We start from the raw sequence: 21,324 nt of genomic DNA on the forward strand, positions 1-21,324 counted from the left end.
TTTTTATTTTTTTCATTATAGCTTCATCTGTATGTATATATGTACAATATGTACTGTTAGATAGGAAGAGAAGTGATAGGGTTTATGTGGAAGTATGTGTCTGTCTTTCAGGGAGAAAAATTTGAATTCATTTATTTACACCATGCTCCGAGAGCCACTTGGGGTCCGGTGTAGACTGAGGCGGGGGTCTGGGGGTATGTACTGGTGCGGGTGGTTGTAAGGTGGAGGCGGGGGAGGCAGTGGGGGCTGGTGGCCGTCGCTGCCGTGTGAACCGTCTGGCGAGCGGACAGGGGTGGACATGGCGGAGTGACTAAGCTGATGGTGGCTGTGGTGATGGTGATGCTGGTAGTGGTGGTGTGTGGGCGTTTGGCTGAGGAAGGCCTCCATGCGTCCATGGCTGCTGTTGTCGAGCATGATGACCTTGACAATTTGCTGACACTGGATGAGCGCCTCAGGCCGCAGGTCAGCCATGCTGACACAGGGCTGGTGGTGCTGCTGGAGGGGGAGATGATGGGCGGGAGTGCTTGCCGCTGACTGCAGCTGCAGGTGCTGTGGTGGAGGCGCAGGCCCTTGGGTTACCCCCTGGGGCCCCTGCTGGAAAAGCACCTCTCCCCGGTGATTAAGAAGGGCCGCGCTCTCGGGGCTCCGAGCCATGCTGCTGCTGAGCTGGTACGTCTGAAGCCTGTTGTGAATTGACACCTAGTTTAGAAAACAGCCAAGAGAACAGCATCAAATGTTATAAAACTGGTTCCTCCTCTACAATCCGTCAAGCCCTCTTTTTCTTTTTTTGTGGGGGGAGTGAACGCACAGCACACACACACACACACACACGGGGCATGCGTGGGGGCTTAGGTGTTAAGGATCGGTGGAGGTGTAAAATTCTGTGACTACAATATTCTCCCCTCCCTCCACCCCCACAGGTACTGGGAACAGTGCTGGATGCTGGGAACACCAGTGTGTGTGACTGGCGTCATTGGTAATAGTGGTGGGGAATGGGGATAAGAACGATGCTAGAGGACGGTCCCGGTGGTTCCAAAGGGGACACTGAGGGCCCCCGTGTCTCCCTTCCAAACCACTGTGTGGCACTACGGTGACAGTGAACACGAGGAGACTTGTGGGTCGAGGTAAGCAGAACATAGACCAAGGTCATACGAAGAAGAGGGAGAGGTGGAAGAAGAGGAGGAGAGGAAGTGAGCAGAGTGACAACCACAGACGTCCACAGGCAACAATCAATTAGAATGCAAACCTCCAGATGTCCCATTTGTTTCAGCACTCTGATTTCTATAGGCAGTTTCCCTCAGCTTTTTCCCCCTTTATCTCTCTTCCTTTACTATCTTTTTTTATGCAGCCTACTTACAGAATTGTATAACGTCTCAGAGTTTCAGAAATGTGTATCTCCGAAAACATATGGCAAGAAATTCAAGGAACTGAGCACAATCTGAAATGCACACTGTGTACGGTGGAGATAATTAATGCAAAAAGTACCCCGATGGTGTATTTATATAAATCTAACATTTGAGCGTGGAAGTCGGGTGGACTGCTAGACGAGTCTTCAGTGATAGTTCTCTAGGGGTCTTAAAGGACATTGAAAGCTCTTATTTGGATGTTGGCTCCCTTTTGTTTTGTTCTGTGTCAAGATGATCCCACACTGCTTCAACAATGTTAAGGTTCAGGCAGTGGGGAGACCAATCCATGACTAAGAGTTCCATCATGTGATTTTTCAATCAGATATGCTTTAAATGCATTGGCTGTGTTTGGGATGACTGTCATACTGAAGCTATATATGAAAATGAACCTGTATGCCAATGAGACACATTTCAGAAGGTATTGCATGCTGAATCAAAATCTGGAGATCCCCAACACCACTAGCTGAAATGCAGCCCCAGACAAATTACAGAACCTCCAGCATATTTCACATGCAGAAAGTCACTGTTATGTCTGTCTCCTAACCTAGCTACATAGTAACTGGACTGGCGCTGCTTTGTACAACTTGCCTCATTCACACCAGCACCTTTTTCTACACATGTGCTTTCTGTCTAACAGTTGCACAATTCTGTCAGGTCCTTTTTCTCAAATATTTTTTCTGGACACGCTACGGTATATCCCACGTTTTTGGCAAAAAATACTTTGGGAATCACTGCAAAACTTTCTTTTATTGCTCTCCAGGGGATAAAAGGCATATGATATGATTTGAATTTTTCATGGATTCAGCTAAAGAACAAAGAACAAATTATGCTTTGACAGGCTACAAAGTGCCTAAAGATACCATTTAAAATAGTTTCTTTGCAGAATTGTTTGTTATATGCAGACACAACACTGATTCATTCCTTGAGTTATGTGGTGGAGTTAGGTTTCTGCAAAATATAAAGAAATAAAGTACAACTCAAGACTTTTATCACAGTACATAGTCTCCTACATGGAAGTGTATAATAGTGTATATTAAGAGTTTGGGACTTTTTACATGTATTTTGAGCTTCTTAACCACAGCACAACTATCTACATATGCTTCCAGTTTTAATGTGTCGATCAGAAAACATTTTACCACCAAACCTCTTCAGAATGCCGGCTGTGTGAATATAATAGTCTTTGAAGTTGAAGTATCTTAAGGTTAGAAAGGTCTTACAGTAGTGTTCGTCCCTTCTTTTAAAGCAGTCGGTGTGACTCTTGTACGAAAGAACTCAATTAACATTTTCTCCTTTTGAATGTGCCAAGAGTCACTTCTTCTTGATGACTTACCATACAGTATCAGTGAGCTCTAAATCACTTCAGATAAAGAGTGAAGGATTTAAATGACTTTCTTGTGCCTTTCAAAAGTTTTTTTTCTCAGTAAAAAATAGATTTGTTTAACAGATGGTCCAAATTAGTCAAGAATCACAAAAAGCTCATTAGTTTAAGCCCAAAAGGATGCCTTCGCATGTATCTGTACTAAGCACAAGTTTGTCTTTGGGCTCTAAAGCCATTATTTTGCAGCAGGTGTAATTAGAGATTTGGATTTTTACATCTGGTTCTTCTACACTCAACAAGTCCAGCAGCTTGGCGCAAAAGCAATAAGAGGTGGAAAAAAAGTCTTATAGAGTAACAAATCCAAAACTTTTGGCTCAGATCAGCATCAGTAGCCCTGCGTCAGACTGGTAATCTGTTCAGGGTATACCCTGCTTCTCGCTCTATGTATCATACAAAGACTTGCATATAAAAGCACTCAATGGAACACTATCAGACATAGGTCCTCTCAGACCTCAACATTACTGAAGCAGTGGGGGATCATCTTGACAGAAAATAGAACAAAAGCCAGTCAAAATCCAAAGAAGAGTTCTGAATATCCTTCAAGAAGCCTGGAGAACTATTCCCGAAGACTACTTAAAGAAATGACAACAAAGCTTACCTAAGAGAGTTCAGGCTGTGTTGAAGAATAAATGTGTTCATCTAAAATATTGACTTTCAAGCACGTTAGACACAAACTTTTTGACTTATATGTTAGGTTTCCGTTTATTTTTGCACATGTTTAAATAAATCTTCACACCTATTTGCCATGTTCCTTGCAAAATATGAAGAAATAAAGGGTGGCTCAAGACCTGTGCACAGCACTGAATAAACTTTTTCTCGAAATCTTAAAGGCTCTGACAACAACAGGATTTTAAAAACAACTAACGGCCATTTTGTAACAACACAGTCGGCTTGTTGTCACTGCTCTGAGGCAGATAGTAACGTTAGAATCTCATCACCTTATCAAATCTAAGATTAAAAGCTTGCCGCAGGATTTGGTATCCTTAGATTTCTGCCTCTAGTATAAAGAGGCTTTTTTGGAGTGGACCCTCCTGGTTTTTGAGATAAATGTGTTTGGACAGCTAGTGGCTCCCCACCAGCCGCTGACATTTAGGCTACTGTAGGCTGGATGGCAGAGAGCAAGATGGCTGGTGAAGGTAGTTCAGACAACCATGAAGATTGACCCGAGGTAGAACTGACCTGAGGCACACAAATGAAAAAAGAAATGGAACGAGAATGACTTGAAGCCAACCCTGTGCAAAGAAATGATGAAAAAAATACATTGTTGGGATTGGAGTATGTCCAAATTTACTACAGCTAAAATCTTAGTCTTATAATTTGATTTGCACTCTAATTTTTTCTTGCTAGTTTGTTGAATGGCTTTTGTATAAAAGCACTCTGGAATCTATAACGCCAATGATGTGACTGCACATGTTTTCAAATTAAAGCCGATAATAGTTCATTATTATGACTATGAAGCATCTGATAGAACTTATGAATTATATTTGCTTGAGCCAGCACCTGAGCAAAAGACATACAGTGTAACATATACCAGTGGCTGTGTGGAATTAAACAGCCACTGAATGTCAAATTGACCCCGTGTATTTGGCTTTTCAATCCAAGCCTAAACTCCAGAGCCACAAAAAACAGAGGCTAATAAAGGTCACCTGATGCTTCAAGGATACACATACTGTGTAGTTCCATTTCCTGTGTTTCTTGCACAAAATGTTCACACGAGAGGTCCCCCTCCCCCCAGAGGTCTGGCAAAAGGGTGGGGAGGCGACCATTCCAGGTCAAATGAGCGTTAAAATTATCCGCCTGCATGCTGCTGTGTTAATTAAGGTCTCAATGCTGCATGCGGGTACACACACAGTAAATGCATTTCACACATGTCCTCAGCTTTCCCCAGCCTTTTTTTTCTTCGTTTTCTTGAAGGCCCCAAAGGAGTCACAATTTCTGCCTGAGCTTGCGAAACTAATTACAACCTATTTCTTTTTTTTGGCTTCCAGATAATATTTAAGCCTGATGCATTTTCAGCGTGAGGACAACCTGCTCTGACCGCTGTGAGTGTATTAATTCTCCCGAGCCATCATATTTAATTTTTACACGACAAAGGAGTCCTTTTATCTAATATTTTGTTTGATTGGGTTACCTCACATGCCCGCTGCACATTACCCAGCAGCACTCGTTCTCTCACGCACTCTTCACCCACACTTGCTTGACGCTTCTAATCCTAAAGATACTCCTGAGTTTATCTTGTCCTACCTCGATACTGCCACTGCAAAGACTCTCACTGCACTCACTTACCTGTTGTTTGGGACATAAGCCTATTATTAGGCACTTACCTCTACTGCATTGTGTCCACTTCTGTCATCTATCTCCTGGTGTCCTGCAGGGGGGAAAACAGAAGGGAAAAAGGGACAAAGGTGGTGGCAAAATCACTCTTTTTTTCCAAGATAAAGATAAGGAATTTTAGACTTGCTTGAAGCAAGCAAGCAATCAATTATTATGTGGAAGAACTTCTAGAAGCAAGTGAAAATTCAGTAAACCCCTCTCTAAAAAGCAAATGTACAATCAGAGCTTAGCATCAGTGACTTTTCATGGCAGGCTCTTGAAATCTCAAGGAATGGCATAAACAGCATAGTTTAAGGATGTTTGCTACTGTAGAGGTAGTCTATAAACACCATTAACTTTACATCAATTGTAGTTATAGTCCGTGATGCTGCCACATCAGAATTTATTCATGTAACTGACCTCTTTTTATTTGAGTTGGGGAAGCTACCCTCCACAAAAAGCCAAAACTATCACTTATCCTCTCTTGCAAGATAGGAAAAATGTTAACAAAGTATAAATTTAACCTGTTACAAGTAATGCTAACCCTCCAAGTCATCACTGTGTTAAAATGAAACAGTCTGCTCTCCTGTGTCTTTATCATAATGCCATGCATGCAATTAGTTAGCCTCACACATTAAGAAAATGCTACTGATGTCAAGCTCTCTTATGAGGACAAATGACATAAACACAAGATAACAGTAATGAAAATCATTCACCTAGAAATACCATCACACTCACAACTGCATTCATGCAACTTTAAAACTTTACTAATGGAACAAATGTGTCTATCTTCAAGCTTGGATGCAGCATAGTACAAGAATGCTAAGGAAGGAAGGAAACAAGTGCTCCAGTTCAGAATGAGTGTAAGGAACTTCCAGAGATAATGTCTCCTGTGTTTTGGTGTTGCAGTTATTGAATTTGAACTCAAAGATGTGAAATATCCTATGGCTTGCAGTTATTGGGATGGCTATAGAACACAGGCTGTCCCTCTCTCCCTTCTGTGTACCTATGATTCAAACACACTCACAGAGCCTCACATACTGAACTGCTGTCCAGAAGCCACCTTGTAACCTCATTCAGAAGAGTGCCCAATAAAACAGTGTTTATTATCATATGTCTTTAGCATCAGCATTTTGGGAGAAGCATGAATAGACGATAAGAAGATTTTGGTTATACAACCTTATGTGTTCATGACAAATAAAAGTTTATTTTTAAAATTACTTAAAAATGAATGCAAAACTTTTACATGGTTTTAGGCTACTTTTTAGGATCTACTGCTGGATCTAGTAACAGCATAGTCGTACCTGGGTCAGTTACCCAGTGTTTTTGTGTTATTAAAAGGCTTTGATTTCATTAGTTTCATTCTAGTCTCTTGTTTTCTGTTTCTGTGCTCTGTGTTCCTTGTTCCCTGTGTCTCCTCAGTCAGTGTCAAGTCTGTGTCTTCGTGGATATCTCTTGTTTCCCGTTTTACTTTGATAGCCTTGTGTCCTGTGTTCAGTGTTTTGAGTTTTGCTTTCCCTCTGCCTTATTATGTCTGATTAGTCCCAGCTGTATTTCCACCTGTTCCCCATCCTCTCGTCATCCCGCCTGTGTATTTTAGTCCTCAGTCTTCCGCTTGTTGCCGTGTTGTACCACGCCATCTGCTGTGCGGGTTTCTTTGTGTTTCCGGTTTCCATTGCTCTGAGTTCATTGTTCCTAGTTTTCCAGTGTTTCAGTTCTTAGTTCCTGGTTTAGTTTAATTTGTCCTGAGTTTATCTTTCGAGTGTCTGCACAGTGCAATACAGCTGCTTCTTTAAGTTCACCCTTCTATTTGGGTCCTCATCCTGTCCGCCACAGCACCAAACCGTGACAAGTGGCAACAACCTTGACAGATACACTCACTAGCCACTTTATTAGATACACCTTGCTAAGTTCCAATTTTGATTCTGTTTTGCCTGCAGAGCTGCCTAAATACTCAGTGGCACAGATTCAGCAGGGGCTGGAAACTTTGGTCCATATTGACATAATAGCATCACACAGTTGTTGCAGATTTGTTGACTGCACATGCATGATGAGATTTTCATCGCAAAAGCGACCTATTTTTTGATCTCTGGTGAATGTAGAGCCCATAGAGTGCAAATGTTAAAGAAACCAGTTTGAGGTGGTTTGACCTCTTTGACGTGGCTGGGACCCTACCATTGAATGTTGGGGTCTTTGGCTTCTGTAGCCCATTTACTTCAAGGTTTGACATGTTGTACAATCAGATATATTCCTCCTTATTCTGGACTTTCTCTGCTGAACTCTGGCATCAACAAGGTATTTTAATCCAGAGAACTGGTTGTATGGGAAAATCCCAGCAGATCAACAGTTTGTAAAAGGCCAGGCCGTTTAGTACTAATCACCATAACACCTTCAGAGTCCCCTAAATCACATTCCTTCACCATTTTAATGTTTGGTTTGAACTTCACCAGGTCATCTTGACCATTGAGTTGAGTTGCTGCCATGTGATTGGCTGATTAGATAATTGTGCTAGCAAGGTGTTGATCAGATATATCTAATGAAGAGGCCATTGAGTGTAATTCATAATATGGTGTAGAAAGTATTGTGAGTACTATGAATATTTCATTCTTTCACGATCAAGGGGGGGGAGAAAAAGCCCTGTTACACAAAAAAATCTAATTTGAATTCTCATTTATTGAGCTTGTATTCATTAAGTGTAGCTCTAAGACCCTTTCACCTGGTTCTCTTTTTAAAATGAGACAGTTTCATAACAACTAGTAAGCTGTGAAAGAGAGAAGTAGAAGTGAGAAGCCCAGTTTAGTTTACTTTGAGAAAGACATTGTTTGAAAGACTATACCCCATTTCATGTGACTTTGGAGGACTAGTAACTACACCTGAAACTAGGCGAGGCTTAGCTAAAGGTGATTTTTGCGCATTTACAGTCTTTACAAGCATTGTACACATCTTAAATTACACAGTGTTCTTGATGTTAAATGCTACAGGTAGTGCCTAGTTTTTGAAGATATGATCAAGTTCATAAAAACAGCAGCAGGTAAACAAATTAACAGCGCAGTTGGTGTCTCTCCAGTGGGATTCAATAAGCAACAGTATGCACACACACACACACACACCTGATGGGGAGCCCTGTTTACCACGAAGCTCTAGCTGTGTGCCGTTGTTCTTTACCGAGTGTGTCTTGGCTCCCTGCTGCTTTTCCAGCTCCCCTGCAGAGAGCAGAAAACAAAAATGATCATCCTCATAATCACCATGACAGAGAGAGAAAGGAAGTTGATAGATTGGTGGATGATGATGGGTAAGAGCAACAAAATTAACCAGGAAATGTTTTTCCTTCAAAAGCGAGCACACACACATACACACTCATGCACATTTCTCCCACCCACTCTCTTCTCCAGTCTCAACACACACCTCTTCATCTCGCTAATTAAACTTCACACTTGATGGTAATTGCATGTCATTTCCAATCATCATGACTAAATGTTGTTTTGTTTCCAACACAACACTGCATTCTAATTTTGATGCTGAGCCACAAAACTGCCAGGTGAGACTTTGAGGGTGCGGTACAACATGTCCGCATTCTGAGACTAAGAGATAAACGGAAAGGGGGGAAAAAAAGTAAGCTCAAGTTCCATCGATAGAAAACTAAAAATATAAATAACAGTCTTTATTTGAACTGAATCAGTAATTTACTTGGATGTTTCTTGTAAAGTCACATGTGCAATACAACATCTACCATGACTGATGAAAAATCCAACAATAAAACGATTGCTTGGTTTGAAATGTAGTTGTACTTTCAATAAAATTATTATAGTGGCTATAATTATGTTTTTTTTTTCATTACTAAACATTATTAAAACACTATGGCTCATTACCAAAGCATTATGATTTTAATATGCACTTTTCCGTATTAAAGAGGGAAAATGTCCATAATGTAAAGTTGGATTAACACGCAGGACTATTCCCTGTTATCAATGTCAGTGATCTGTGTAACTTTAGTTAAACCCTGGAAAGACCAGTCTCAGTATTGACTGTACAGCAGTTGGACCAACCAAACTTAAGCCCAGCTGTTTTAGGCGAATGCATGCCTGGCATAACAACATCTCAACAGTGCCTAGCAGCATGCATTGAGAAGATACTATAGTTAACAATCTCTCACTGTCTTTAATAATAATTTGCTGTTAGCCAAACAGCTGTTAATAGTTTTGCTGCTTTTGCCAATTTGCTTTAAGGGGGGTGTTGTGCATTCAGAAATGCTCTTTTGGATACCTTGATTGTAACAAGTTACTGTTGCCTCTCCTCTGACCTCTGTCATCTTCACCACATCTGCACGTATTGAGTTGCCACTTGTTTGGCTTGATATATATCTGTGTACCTAAGATGTACCGAAGGTGGTTGGTGAGTACAAGTAAGAAAAAGCTAAAACTAAAAAAAAAAAAAAGAAAAAAAGAAAAAGAAATTTTGAGTGTGCTAATGTACCTGCTGCCATTTGAGTTGTCAGCAGTTAACAGGATGTAACAGGATGATGATTTATGATGAACCATCAGATAATAAGAATTTTTTTTCTGGACGTTGCAAAAGTATTGGGAGCTTAATGTAAGTACCTCTAGCTAGATAAAGAGACAGTGAAAAGATATCAGGGACATTTTATTTTTAAAGGCCACAGCAGTAGGCATAAATTGAGCTACTCAGGGAGCCTCAGGATAATGAATTATATATAAAAACTGTCATGTTTTATAAGCCTTGAAAGTCAGCTTTAATATTTTTTAAGGTTTTATTTTGACAGTCAAGTATAATTTGGCTAAAATTATTGGAAAGGTAAAAAAACATGCAGAGTATGAATCGGACTATTGGAAAAGTGTTCAAATGTCATTTTTATTATGAAGTGGATTTCATTTTGAAAGAACAGAACATGTAAATTCATTTTGTTTATATAATAGTGGTCATAACAGGAACCACTAATGCAGCCGCTACCTTTTTTTTTTTATCCCTTTTGAGCTTTCGTTTTGAAAGTCCTGAAAATCCAGTGGTATTTACAAGCCCTGATAAGCAGTTTTTCATTTGAAAGTCTAGCAAAATTCCTGTAAAACCTGTCAGTCAATAATACTTTGACTAAAATTGATCTTACAGTGAACAACAGTTGTGATGAATTGCATCAAAGCATCAATAAAAACAGGACACACCGATCCCCACTGGATCAGCCATGATGAGTTTTAAATTGAGAGAAAGGGTGACACCAGTCACCAGTTGCTATGGTGACTAAAGCTTGTAAAAAGAACAGGAGGTGTGAGCCTACTGTCCAAACAACTGAGAGAAACAATGGAAGTGGGTCTCGAAGAAAAGTTACAAGTGATATCGGAAAAATTGATTCATCACGAGTGCCAGAGACTTCCCAAGTATAAAATACAAAAGTTTCACATTTTATTGTGAAATTCCAAAACCTGTTTTATATTTATTGGCTATAAGCAAGGTGGTGGGAAAAGGCTGGGCTTTAATGGCATTTGTGAAAGTAAGTATTTTCTAGGCGATATCTCTACACTGTTCTGTTTTAAATCTAATTCTTTATGAAACTTAAATTGCTCCTGTGGAAAAAAATCCAAAGCCTTGTAATCCAAAAAAACTTTGAATTATAAATATGGAAATCTATATGACAAATTGTTATCAAAAGCCAGAGCCCACTATTCTCACTGGAGCTGTGGATCTTGGTATAACTTCTGTGGGAGGTTCTCAAAGCTGAAGGATGTCAAAATGTTAGGTGGAATAATAATAGCAATAATAATAATAAGAAGATAAAATCTGACAGCTAATAAATAGTGAGCTTTAATGCCAATCAGTAAGAATAATAATGAGAAGAAGAAGAAGCAGCAAAAATCTGAAGAATAATAAGCCTGCATGCTTAATGCTGTTGCACTGGCACGCTCAGTCGGTGTAACTATTAGCTCGGGCTTAAAATTCTGTGTACAGTAATTTGGTTTAAACTGTGGCGAAACTAAGAAATTCTGTGGTGGCAAAGAATTACGACAATATTTAATTTACCTTTATTAAAAACAGCAGCGAGAGGGGAAAGAAATTCAAAGAGGGAAACTCGAAACAGAAGTGAGCTTGCCGCAGGCCTGTTTACTAATCTGCTGACAAAATCAAGCCCCTTGGAGGAAAACGATGGGAAGTTTGTCTGTTCAGGTGACAGCTCTTCCTTGTTTTCAAAATGTTTATCTATCACCACCTAAGAAAAAAGTTTGCCTTTGCAAATATAATAAATGTGTCCCAACATCCACTCTCTTATGTTTTAGCACAAGTTATTCCAGCCTTTACACAGCTCCAAGAGAAAAATAATTTCCTTCTGTCAACACCTGCCTATCTCCGTATGTTGTTGCCTGCTCCCCCTTGGCTGCAGGGCCTCCCGCTCTATCGAGGGTAAGGCAACTGCATCAAAACCCAGCAGGGATCCTCTCTTTGAAGCCCACTGGCAGAAGCTAGGCTGCGGACACACTTAGGTTGTCCATGTGTTGCAGTGACTCATTGTCTAGAGAATTTCAGGCGCGCACAAGTCCGAGCAAGTCAGATGCCTGGCTGCTTTGAGGAGCCCTGACCTATTTTCACCTCCGTATCATTGCCCCCCTGCAGTGTGCTTGAGCTGCAGTGCATCAGAAGGTTTTTTTTTCTTTCAAAACTCAGTCTGAAACCACACAGATGGGACACAGACAAGTAGTTTGCGCATAATACCAAAAAGAAAAAAGAAAAATGAAAAAAAAAAGACATATTGATTCTCACATCTAAGAAGATCTCTAACACCCCAAGATATGACATTATTGATTTGGTGCAAAATGTAATAGCATTTGACCCTTCTTCAGTTGTAGGGAGTATTGCTACAAAAGGAATAGACACAAAGTTGACGATTATACTCAAACGCTCAACATCATTCCAAGTAAAAACAACAATTATTGTTGTCAAATTATATCAATTCTATAATTTGATATGGACAATTTAGAAAGATTCTCACACTCGATGCGTATCTGTTCCATCTCCGTCACTTCTGCGATTGATTCCTTTAGGTCTTCCACAAACTTGAGCAGCTCCTCGGCACTTTGAGCACAGAAGTTTAATACCTGCTTCTTGTCTGATCCGAATGGTGAGAGGATGGTGATTCCATGGGGGTAGTCTGCGGAGTACATTAAACTGTTGAGTGAAAGGCATATCTAAACTACTTTCCTGGGTGTCTTAGTTACAAGTGTGATCATAAAAAGACTTCTAAAGGTCACTCTGAGCTGCAAACTTGGGCTTGCTTGCAAAAATGTCATGCAGCATGTATTGAATGGGACTGGGAGAATGACATTTCCAGAAATTGAAATGCAAGATTGGAATAAAACCGATAATAGTTTGATGCTGTCAGAAAAAAATAAAAAGACTATTGTGCTTAAAATAAGCCCTTTAAGATAAAGCAACAAATTATACAGTCCTTGTTCGCTTCGAATTTCGACAGATATTTTTTTCTCTGTGCAAGCTTGGAAATGGTAGATTTTAGCAATGACTTAAGGAGATATCAAGAGGGGATTTTTTTTCATACCAGCATTGTGACTTACATTCATTTTCAAAAAGGTGAAACTGCATGCCAAGTAGTCCCATGGCTTTGCAGAAAGTGTAGGCCGCGGAGCTCTTCTTCTTTGGACAAAGCTTCAAGATCTGTAGAAATAAACAACATCATGAGCCTTGTAGTAAAATGTTTGAATGACAGAACTGCCTATTTAATTCCTTGTTCCATGTTCTGAACACTTCCAAAAATCTTGCCAGAGATTTCCATATCGCATAACAACATCAAAGGCAGTTGCGAAAGAACAAACTATTTGAGCATTTAAAAACATCTGTCTCAGGCTGGGTCTCTGACCCAGCATTTTGTGTTTTATTTTGTAATTTTTGAAGCTTTCATGTTAGTTTGGTTATAAGTTTGTATTGTTCTTATTTAGGGGTCAGTGGAGGTTTAGGTTAGTGATTGTTTATCATCTGTCTCGTTGGTTTCTGTGTTTGGTTCCTTGTCTAGTCTGTCATGTGTGTTAGGCCTGTTAAGCTTGTGTTGTCGTGTCTAAGTCTGCATGTTTCCTGTTTTATTTTGAAAAGGGTCTTGTGTTCTGTGTTCATGTGGTTAGTTTTACTCTTTCCTGTGCATCATTATGTATATCCAAGTCAGCTGTTTCCTCGTGTGTCTCCACTTCCCCTGATCGCCTCGTGTGTATTTAAGTCCTCTGTTTTCTGAATGTCATTATCAGGTCGTCTGTTATCCCCACCATTGTTTTAGTCATAGAACTTCATAGTGTTTGTTTCTTAGTGTTTTTTAGTTTGCTTAGGGTTCCATGTTTAACTCCTGCTATCATCCAAATAAAGGATCGCTTTCTGTTTAAACCTGCAACTCCTCGACCACATCTGCTTTTGGGTCCTGTTTCAAAAAACACACTGGCGCACCCCGCCGTGACAACATCGAGAGCGGATAGTCAATACTAATGTACACTACAACCTTCCAAGTGTTTCAGATTGCGCGCCAGTGCTTATATCAGGATATATCGTGGCTGTTATGGAGCTCCTTTTTTTTTCCACTGAATGACCTTCCAGATAGAGAAAGATGAGGCATATCTGTTTTCCAGCACTACTGTGAGGCATAATTTACCAGGAAAGGCGTATTAAACCAATACATCACATTGGCACTTTAAACACTTCTTGACATTTTCAAGCTGCTGTAACAGGGGCCAAATTCAAAGAGAAGTCCCCTTCACTTTCATCCCGTAGTGAAAAATTTTCAAAGACAACTTCTGTCCCGCTTTCAAAGCTGTCACGAGAAGACATCCTTGCGAAATATATCGCTCCGCTAACTTTTAGTGCCAAATGAACAGAATTGCACTGTGATGTTGGACAATAGCTTCTTTAGTCTTTTACTTCAAATTTGAGTTTTAACAACCTCTCCTGCAGGTCCCAATTACTTTTATGCCTCCATAGAAAGTGAAGTAATATGGCTATGCTGCTTTTTGCCTTTCCTGTATGTTGTGGCATTTGACATAATTATGAGGTCAGTTAAATACATTGGATAGATAACTCCTATGCGCCTCTTAATGAGAACATTATGTCCAACATTTAAACCTTTGATAATTCCCACATCTATATAACTTTGGATCAAATGAGCAGCTAATCTGTGCTGTCCTCAAGTGAAATGAAACTATATTACCATCCTTTAAAGCAGCTCTGTAGAGGACAGATCTTTGATTATTATTATTTGCTTACTATAATTAAAAGAAATGCCTGGAGACGCCAGAGTTATGAAATAACATAAAAAAGACAAGCACTGCGAAAAGCTGGACCCAAAGTAAGAATTGTTGGACTGCAGCTGTCATAACTAAATAAGCAACTTCAAAGTGTGATTGTGTGCAGAAGAAGGAAAAAGAAACTCTCAGGATGAAAACAGTATTTTTATACTGAATATCTCATAATGATTGTCAATTTAATAAAGTGTAAGGCTTTTCGTCTACTTACCACAAGGAGATCATTGAAGAGGAAGACTTCTCGCTGGTGTGCTGCTTGTTTTTGGGCCTTGTTGACGTCTGTCACCTCAAAAAGTCGACTACAGCACACTAGTCTTCTATGAGGGACGGAGAGAACCTGAATATGAACACAAAGGGAGACCCAGCCTCAAAAATCATATTACAGACATTGATGGGATGCTTTAAAATAATTCAAAAATCCAGATAAAGAGAAGTAAAAAACCTAAATCAACATTTCCTCCCAAAGCTAGGAGATACAAGACTGGTGCAGTAGAAAAAACTCCATTAAGCACAAAATGAGACAACTTAGTGTGACATGGACACTTATTTCTTAGTCTTAAGAGTACTTTAAAATGGTAATTTATAGCAACAGCTAAGAGAGAGAATGGTTATAAAGCTTAAGAACAAAATCTGTGCCCTCTTGAGGAGAACATTTCTACAAATCCAGGTTTACATTTTAGGATTCTTTACTTAGGTTTGGTCTGTCTGATGTTCAGCGTTCCCTCTTGGCAAAGACGAATCCCAGCTTAATATGACAATAAAATAAAACAAAACACCAAAAGCAAATATATTTTGTATTATCTTATCTAGCGCATATCTTTGCAATGCATTGTTTGTGAGAGCGAGCTGTTGGCGTCTTTGCACCAGTCCAAACAAAACTGCTTTTTATTGCTAGTGGGATTATAACAGGTTTCTTAAAAATAAAAGATGAAGAAGACAAGAGGAAGATTCACTTTCTGTGTTCCAAATGTCATATTTCGAGCATTTGTGTTCCTACAGTGATGGTTGTTCTGCTCGATTCTAGTAGCTGTGGTAGTCCTCAAAGAGGGATGTTTTGCCACAGGCTGCTTGTACAAAAAGAAAAAGAAAAATACGAGTTGTTGCCAAATCCTGTTAGTTTTATTTCTGCAATGTACTTCTTGCTGTTTAGTTACTGGATCCTACATAAGACAAAACTCTATTAGCATAGAGGGCAGGCCTGTGCTTACAGGTGTGTTTTTTTTTTAATTCAGAAAATGCTCCTTTTGTCTGAAAACATTTGGTATCTCCTCTTCAACTAAGGTGCTTTTTCAAGTTTAAGCAGATTACCCTGCAACCCCCCCCCCCCCCCCAAAAAAAAAGAAAAAAAAAGAAACAAAAAACCCCAAAAAAACCCGAAAGAAAACAGACTGCCTTCGGAGGACTGATCTAATCATGTTGTCACCCTTTCACACACACTTGTCTCTGCCTTGTCTGGTCCAGCTTTCTGTGTTCTGCAAAAATCCAAAAAGCAGCAGAGTAGATGTGGAGTTGATCCCTCTTCAGGGTAAAACACAAATATACACAGCCCCTGTGCAATTTTCCCTGTGTGCATTTCAAAGTTTCCTTCCCTCTGCTCTGAGAGAATAATTTCCAATGCATGGAGTACACACATAGCCTCTGTCTCCTTTTCTCCTGCTCTCTCATCACTGCAGGGTATACCGACTCGAGCCCAGCCTTCCACAGCCAGCCCGCTTTCTCATTATACTAATGTCAGAAACATGTAAAGACATCATTAGCCTGAAATGCCTCCTGCTCATTCAAAAAAAAAAAAAAAAGTATTATTAAGAAACAGCTTGACAAGAGATGCCAATATATTTATAGGCAAATGATTGACTTCAAATAAAAAAATAAAATAAAAACAAATATAAAAAAATATTCACATGTTTAGATATAAAGCTACCTCATCTCATTCATCAAAGGCTCTAATACGGCTTTCATCAAATCATCAATTATTTACTAGCGATACAGAAAAATTCATCATATTTGTGTGCCACTTCCTTCTGGAGTAATAGTAGATAAGGCGTTTAGAATTCAAAGTACAGAGACTGTTGGCTGGGTTATTATTTCAATAGAAGAAACTTTATTTAAGACTCGCTCTTTTTATAGCAGACGGCCGCCATTGGCAGCAACAGTCACTTCCTATCACAACAATCCATCATTGTTGTGGCTTTGACAGCACTCCCTCTGTCATCCTATGGCTACTCATCGATCACTAAGAGACACTTAAAGGCGTAAGCCGGGATAAAAAGGTGGAGGGAATACTTTCAAAGTCAATGTCATTTGGAAGCAACTGCTATAATTGGTGTTGAATTTAAAATTAATTAAAACATGAAGACTCACTCATTTCCTTTTGTGACATGGATGCACCAAGAAAGTTGGACATTTTTTTTATCAGGACATAATCAAAACAGATGTGTAAGCACATCTATAAAACCAGAGCATTGGCAGTTTGCTGGTCTGGAGCATTCAGGTGTGTTTTAACATGCCAAGGAAGAAATTTAAGAAAGTTCTTAAAGAAACAAGTGTTGCTGTCCATCAATCTGGGAAGGATTATAAGGCCATTTTCATGCAAATTGAACTCTACAGTGAGAAAGATTATTCACAAGTGAAAAACATTCAAGACAGCGTTTAATGTTCCCAGAGTTGGACATACTAAAAAAATTCATCCATTACCAAAGATCAGACCATGCAAGAGAGAAACTGCTCAAAGAAACTGCAAAACGCCAAGAGCTACAGGCTTCAGTTAGCATGTTAAATGTTAAAGTTTAGGGCAAAACAATTCGAAAAAGAGAGAACAAGTATATCTTATATTGAAGGGCTACCTTTACTCTCTAAAGAGAACATGGCAGCATGGCTTTAGTTTGCAGAGATGCATTTAAACAAATCTATAGACAGTACATTGTGTCTATTTCATGCTTTGCCTCTTCAAAATGTGAAACGGACACACATGCAGAAGTTGCATAACTGCATGCAGAAGTTGCATTACCACCAGGGGGAGATAATAAAGGCAAAAAACATATGCAGTGCCTTCCAGGGTCCTCAGTGATCAGAAACAATTTAACTAAGTGGCTAATATATATATACACACATGTAAATTTGTTAATAATGTCTGTTTAAATGCTTTCTTCTGATTATTTTCATGTTGGCTTGAAATTAAATATTTCCCTCTGCTTTTACTACAGCTTACTGCAACTTCTGCATTTGTGTCCTTTTAACAATTCAATAAAAAGTGTATAATGACACGGTGGACCAGCATGATATCTGGTTGCCTTTAAACATACAACACCAAAGTGGAGATGTTTGGCCATAATGCATATCACCATGTCTGGTGAAAACTAAACACAGAATATCAGCACAAACACCTCAAACCAACTGACTAGCACTCTCTTTATTATAGATCATTTTCAGACCTGGTGAGGACATTTTTATTTTATTTTATACTTATATGCATAAAGAATTGAAAAAGGGTGTATTTTATTTTTGCCATGACTGTACTAATGCAACATGGTAACATTGAGCAGGTCAAATCTTTACAACTTTACTCCTCACAGTAGCATGCTAACTTTTGCTAATACAAGTGATTACAAAGCAGAGCTTGGGAACTACATCTGCAGGTTCTTAGTTTCGCTGCCACCCTTTTTGACTGGACAGCAGCTCCAGAAATATGTCTGATAAATTTCATGAGGCATGCTACAATATTTCAGTTGGGACTAAACCGCTAAACCAAACTGCTAGCATGCCCAATGCTATGTCGAGACTTCACTTGGAATAAACTGAACCTGAATTTACTTTTGAAGGAATATCTCAAGTTAACTCTAGTATTTGGGTGCAATGTTTGAAGTGTTGAATAACCAAGCATACATGAGGAAAAATCTGTCTGTCTTGTCTACATTTCATTAAAAAATAAGACAGGGAGGCCTTCAGCTTTGATCGGATTCAAACAGAAGTCTCTTTATTGTTGCAGCTTTTAAAAAAAAAAACCTTCCAGTGTTACAAGCCAGCACAGACAGTACATTCCTATATGAATCAGTGTAATTAGTCAGTTATAAAGCTAAAGACTGCCTTTCTGTCTGCCAGGTCTACTGCCTTCAGACGTGTTCAGTCTGAAACAGACAAAACTGTACCAAGTGTCTCTGAAGTTGAGTTTTAACTAAAGAACCTCCAGAGTTATGTTCAAATACATATTTCAGTTCATGTGCAATGAGGTTGCATTAAAGTCTTTTAACCTTAAACTGTTAAAAAATGAGTCTAATGATAGCGGTGGTTAATGATGTATCTAGCTCGCGTAATGACCTGAGGTAATGATTGAGCTGCTGATGAGACATTTAATGACTAATAAATGTGCTCTGTTAAAGCCACTAAGGCTAGGTGATAGTGATAAGAGCTTGACTAATGAGCGAGTGACTTGGCATGGAGTTAACAAGTGTGTCTTTCTGTGTGCGTACGCAGTCATATTCACATTTGGCAATCAGTTCAGTGACTACATTATGTGTCATTTTTGTGTAAAGTCACTCATCTTTGAGAGAATTAATCCAACTAAAAAAAAAACAGAATCTATAGCAAGCGTTCTCAGATATATTAGTGTGTCCTTACTGTTTTCATGCCTACGATGGACTGCTCAACCTTGGAAACGTAGGTGACATGGTCTTCGTTGGAGCGCAGCTCTCTCTGTTGTATTCTTTCATAGATTCCCACCACCATGTCTCTGGGGATATCTGCTCCATCATCCACACCTAAGACAGGAAGAGGCTGATTACTCATAAATACACACACGCTTTACAACACGGTTGCTTTACAGGATATGGAGTCATTGCTTTTTTTTTAACAGTGGCAGATGAACAAAAAGTGTGTCTACGCTGGCATAAATATAAATAGCAAAAAATGCAACTACTTTGTGTGCATGCTACATTTCTTTGTTCTGCTTCTTCATTTGATTTGTGCAAAAATTGGAAAAATGAATAGCGCTTCCTCGCTCTGTCCCCTCATGTGTCCTTCTGACGCTTTCTTTTTTCCTTTCATCGTCTCCATTAAGTAATGACAGAAAGCCCCGTGAAAGGAGGTTAATTGGCAAGCGAAAGGTTAAGACCCAGCCTCATCTCTTGGAAGATTTTCTGTCTGGAACACAGTGCAGTTCAAGGCCGTGACATTTTGGAGCAGGTAAAGCTGCATGTCATTAGGCTGAAAGGTTGCCCTCGAGATGCTCCCCATTATATCGATACAGCTGCACCGCACTGTGTGGTACATTGAACCTTCAATGGGGCAGGATGTGTTTGGAGAAAATGAAGCTGCCACAAGTGACGGCGGTGTCAGTGAGGCACCCGGGGACATCACTGCACATAATGGAGTCAGGGGGAGAGAAAGAGATGACCAGAGGGAAAAGTGCGTAAACTGTCACATTAATAAGCAGCATTTTTTTTGCTGTTAATTGTCTCGTGTTCTCTCTTTTTCTTTGCCACTTTTTAGGATTTTAAATAGTGTTTTTAGCCTTGCTAGCAGCAACCACTTTGAGCCAATCCGGAGTAGCTCAATAACAATTAAATTGATTGAAATGACATTATGTGTACTTTTTTTAATAGTAGGTTTTTTTTTTAAATGCACTTTAAAAAATAAAGCCAAGGTGGACGTAGCTTAGACCTGCTTTCTATGCAAAGGCTACCAGATGGTGATAGTTATGACAGTGAAATTACTTTTGGTCATATAAATGTCTATGGGAAAACAGCTATCTGACTTGATCACTATATGATCATCATGACACATAAACCCAGCATTAAAGTGTTTAAATGCTGAGTTTATGTGTCATGATGATCAAAAAATGTAATTCTGTTTTGTAAATCTTGGTCACACTATGTCTTAAAATGGAAGGTTTTCTGTGGTATAAAACCACATGTTCAATGGCTAACGACTTGTCAGACTTTTTACGGTTTATCATCATCATGAAGATGTCAGCATTCTGTTAACACAGCCTTAGAGAGGTGCAAGTATGTAGACTCATACCCGACCCAGACTCCAGGAGTACAGGACAGAAAGTTATTAGTGTTTTTCTGCAAGAGAAAGCAATGCACCACTTTGTAAATAGAGACCGTAGGACAACAACAAACGCTAAATGATTCGGAATGACAAAATACTTTGGTTAATGTGGTTAACAGGGTATGAACATTCTTCAACGAGAACTGAAGGTGAGATTTTCAGTGTTAATCATCTCTGTCAATAGAAATGTGCTAGCTAACCTCAAGGGCTAGTGTTTACAGTTGCTTAGCAACTGTAAACACCATAAGCTGATCCAGACAAACCAGTACACATTAGAGGCACTTGTTGTTGTTTTGTGGCCACTATTACCCTAAGCCTCTAATTTCTTTCTTTCTCTCTTTTCTTTGTGAAGAGTGCTCACGTAATCATAATTTTAATCACCCAGAATTAAATATCAGATATGTCACAGATGAGTCAGTGAACAGTTTAGGAGGCTTAAATGAGTGATTCTTATATCAGATATCCTGGGACGAACATCAGTACTGACCACAGTCCTGAACTAAATTTCTCTCCTGAAATTCCTTTAGTCCGAGTCTGACATTACTCATGTTTCCCTTGCAACTCTTTATCTTGTTTTGTGCTCATCATCCTCAAGCTTAAATCTGGCTTTTCATGAGGTGTACTGATTAATGCCAGCCCTCTACAAGAACTTAAGGGAAATGCATGTGCTCTAAAAATACGAGGCCATCCACCAAAAAAAAGAGAAAACAGAAAAGAATCCAATAACTAAGATGTTACAGTTTTTCAGTGAGTTGAGTCACTAGATTAATTAGGCGGGTGTATATTGTGTTGCCCTGTTGTGGATTGCTTTAACACTGACAGTCCGTTTTAATTGAGATAATGAATGTTCTATAGTTCTTCATTACTATTGGTTTCTGGTCCA

At 39.3% G+C, this 21,324-nt stretch overlaps 1 protein-coding gene across 4 annotated transcripts in view; it reads right to left on the minus strand.

The window, feature by feature from the left end:
- The window catches only part of iqsec3a (IQ motif and Sec7 domain ArfGEF 3a), a 116,631-nt gene continuing 95,307 nt past the window's right edge, over positions 1–21,324 (minus strand). For 3 of the 4 annotated variants that reach the window (XM_026147346.1, XM_026147349.1, XM_026147348.1), the window contains 7 exons: positions 19,008–19,147; positions 14,605–14,730; positions 12,672–12,771; positions 12,092–12,250; positions 8,208–8,300; positions 5,109–5,152; positions 1–699 (listed from right to left, as the gene is read on the minus strand). In XM_026147346.1, coding sequence (XP_026003131.1) covers positions 136–699; positions 5,109–5,152; positions 8,208–8,300; positions 12,092–12,250; positions 12,672–12,771; positions 14,605–14,730; positions 19,008–19,147 — 1,226 coding nt within the window. In that variant the 3' untranslated portion in view covers positions 1–135. The remainder of the gene's footprint in view (positions 700–5,108; positions 5,153–8,207; positions 8,301–12,091; positions 12,251–12,671; positions 12,772–14,604; positions 14,731–19,007; positions 19,148–21,324) is intronic. The other variant, XM_026147347.1, reaches the window with a different exon arrangement.

Source organism: Astatotilapia calliptera, chromosome 17 (genome assembly GCF_900246225.1).
Source record: "Astatotilapia calliptera chromosome 17, fAstCal1.2, whole genome shotgun sequence".
Lineage (NCBI taxonomy): Eukaryota > Metazoa > Chordata > Actinopteri > Cichliformes > Cichlidae > Astatotilapia > Astatotilapia calliptera.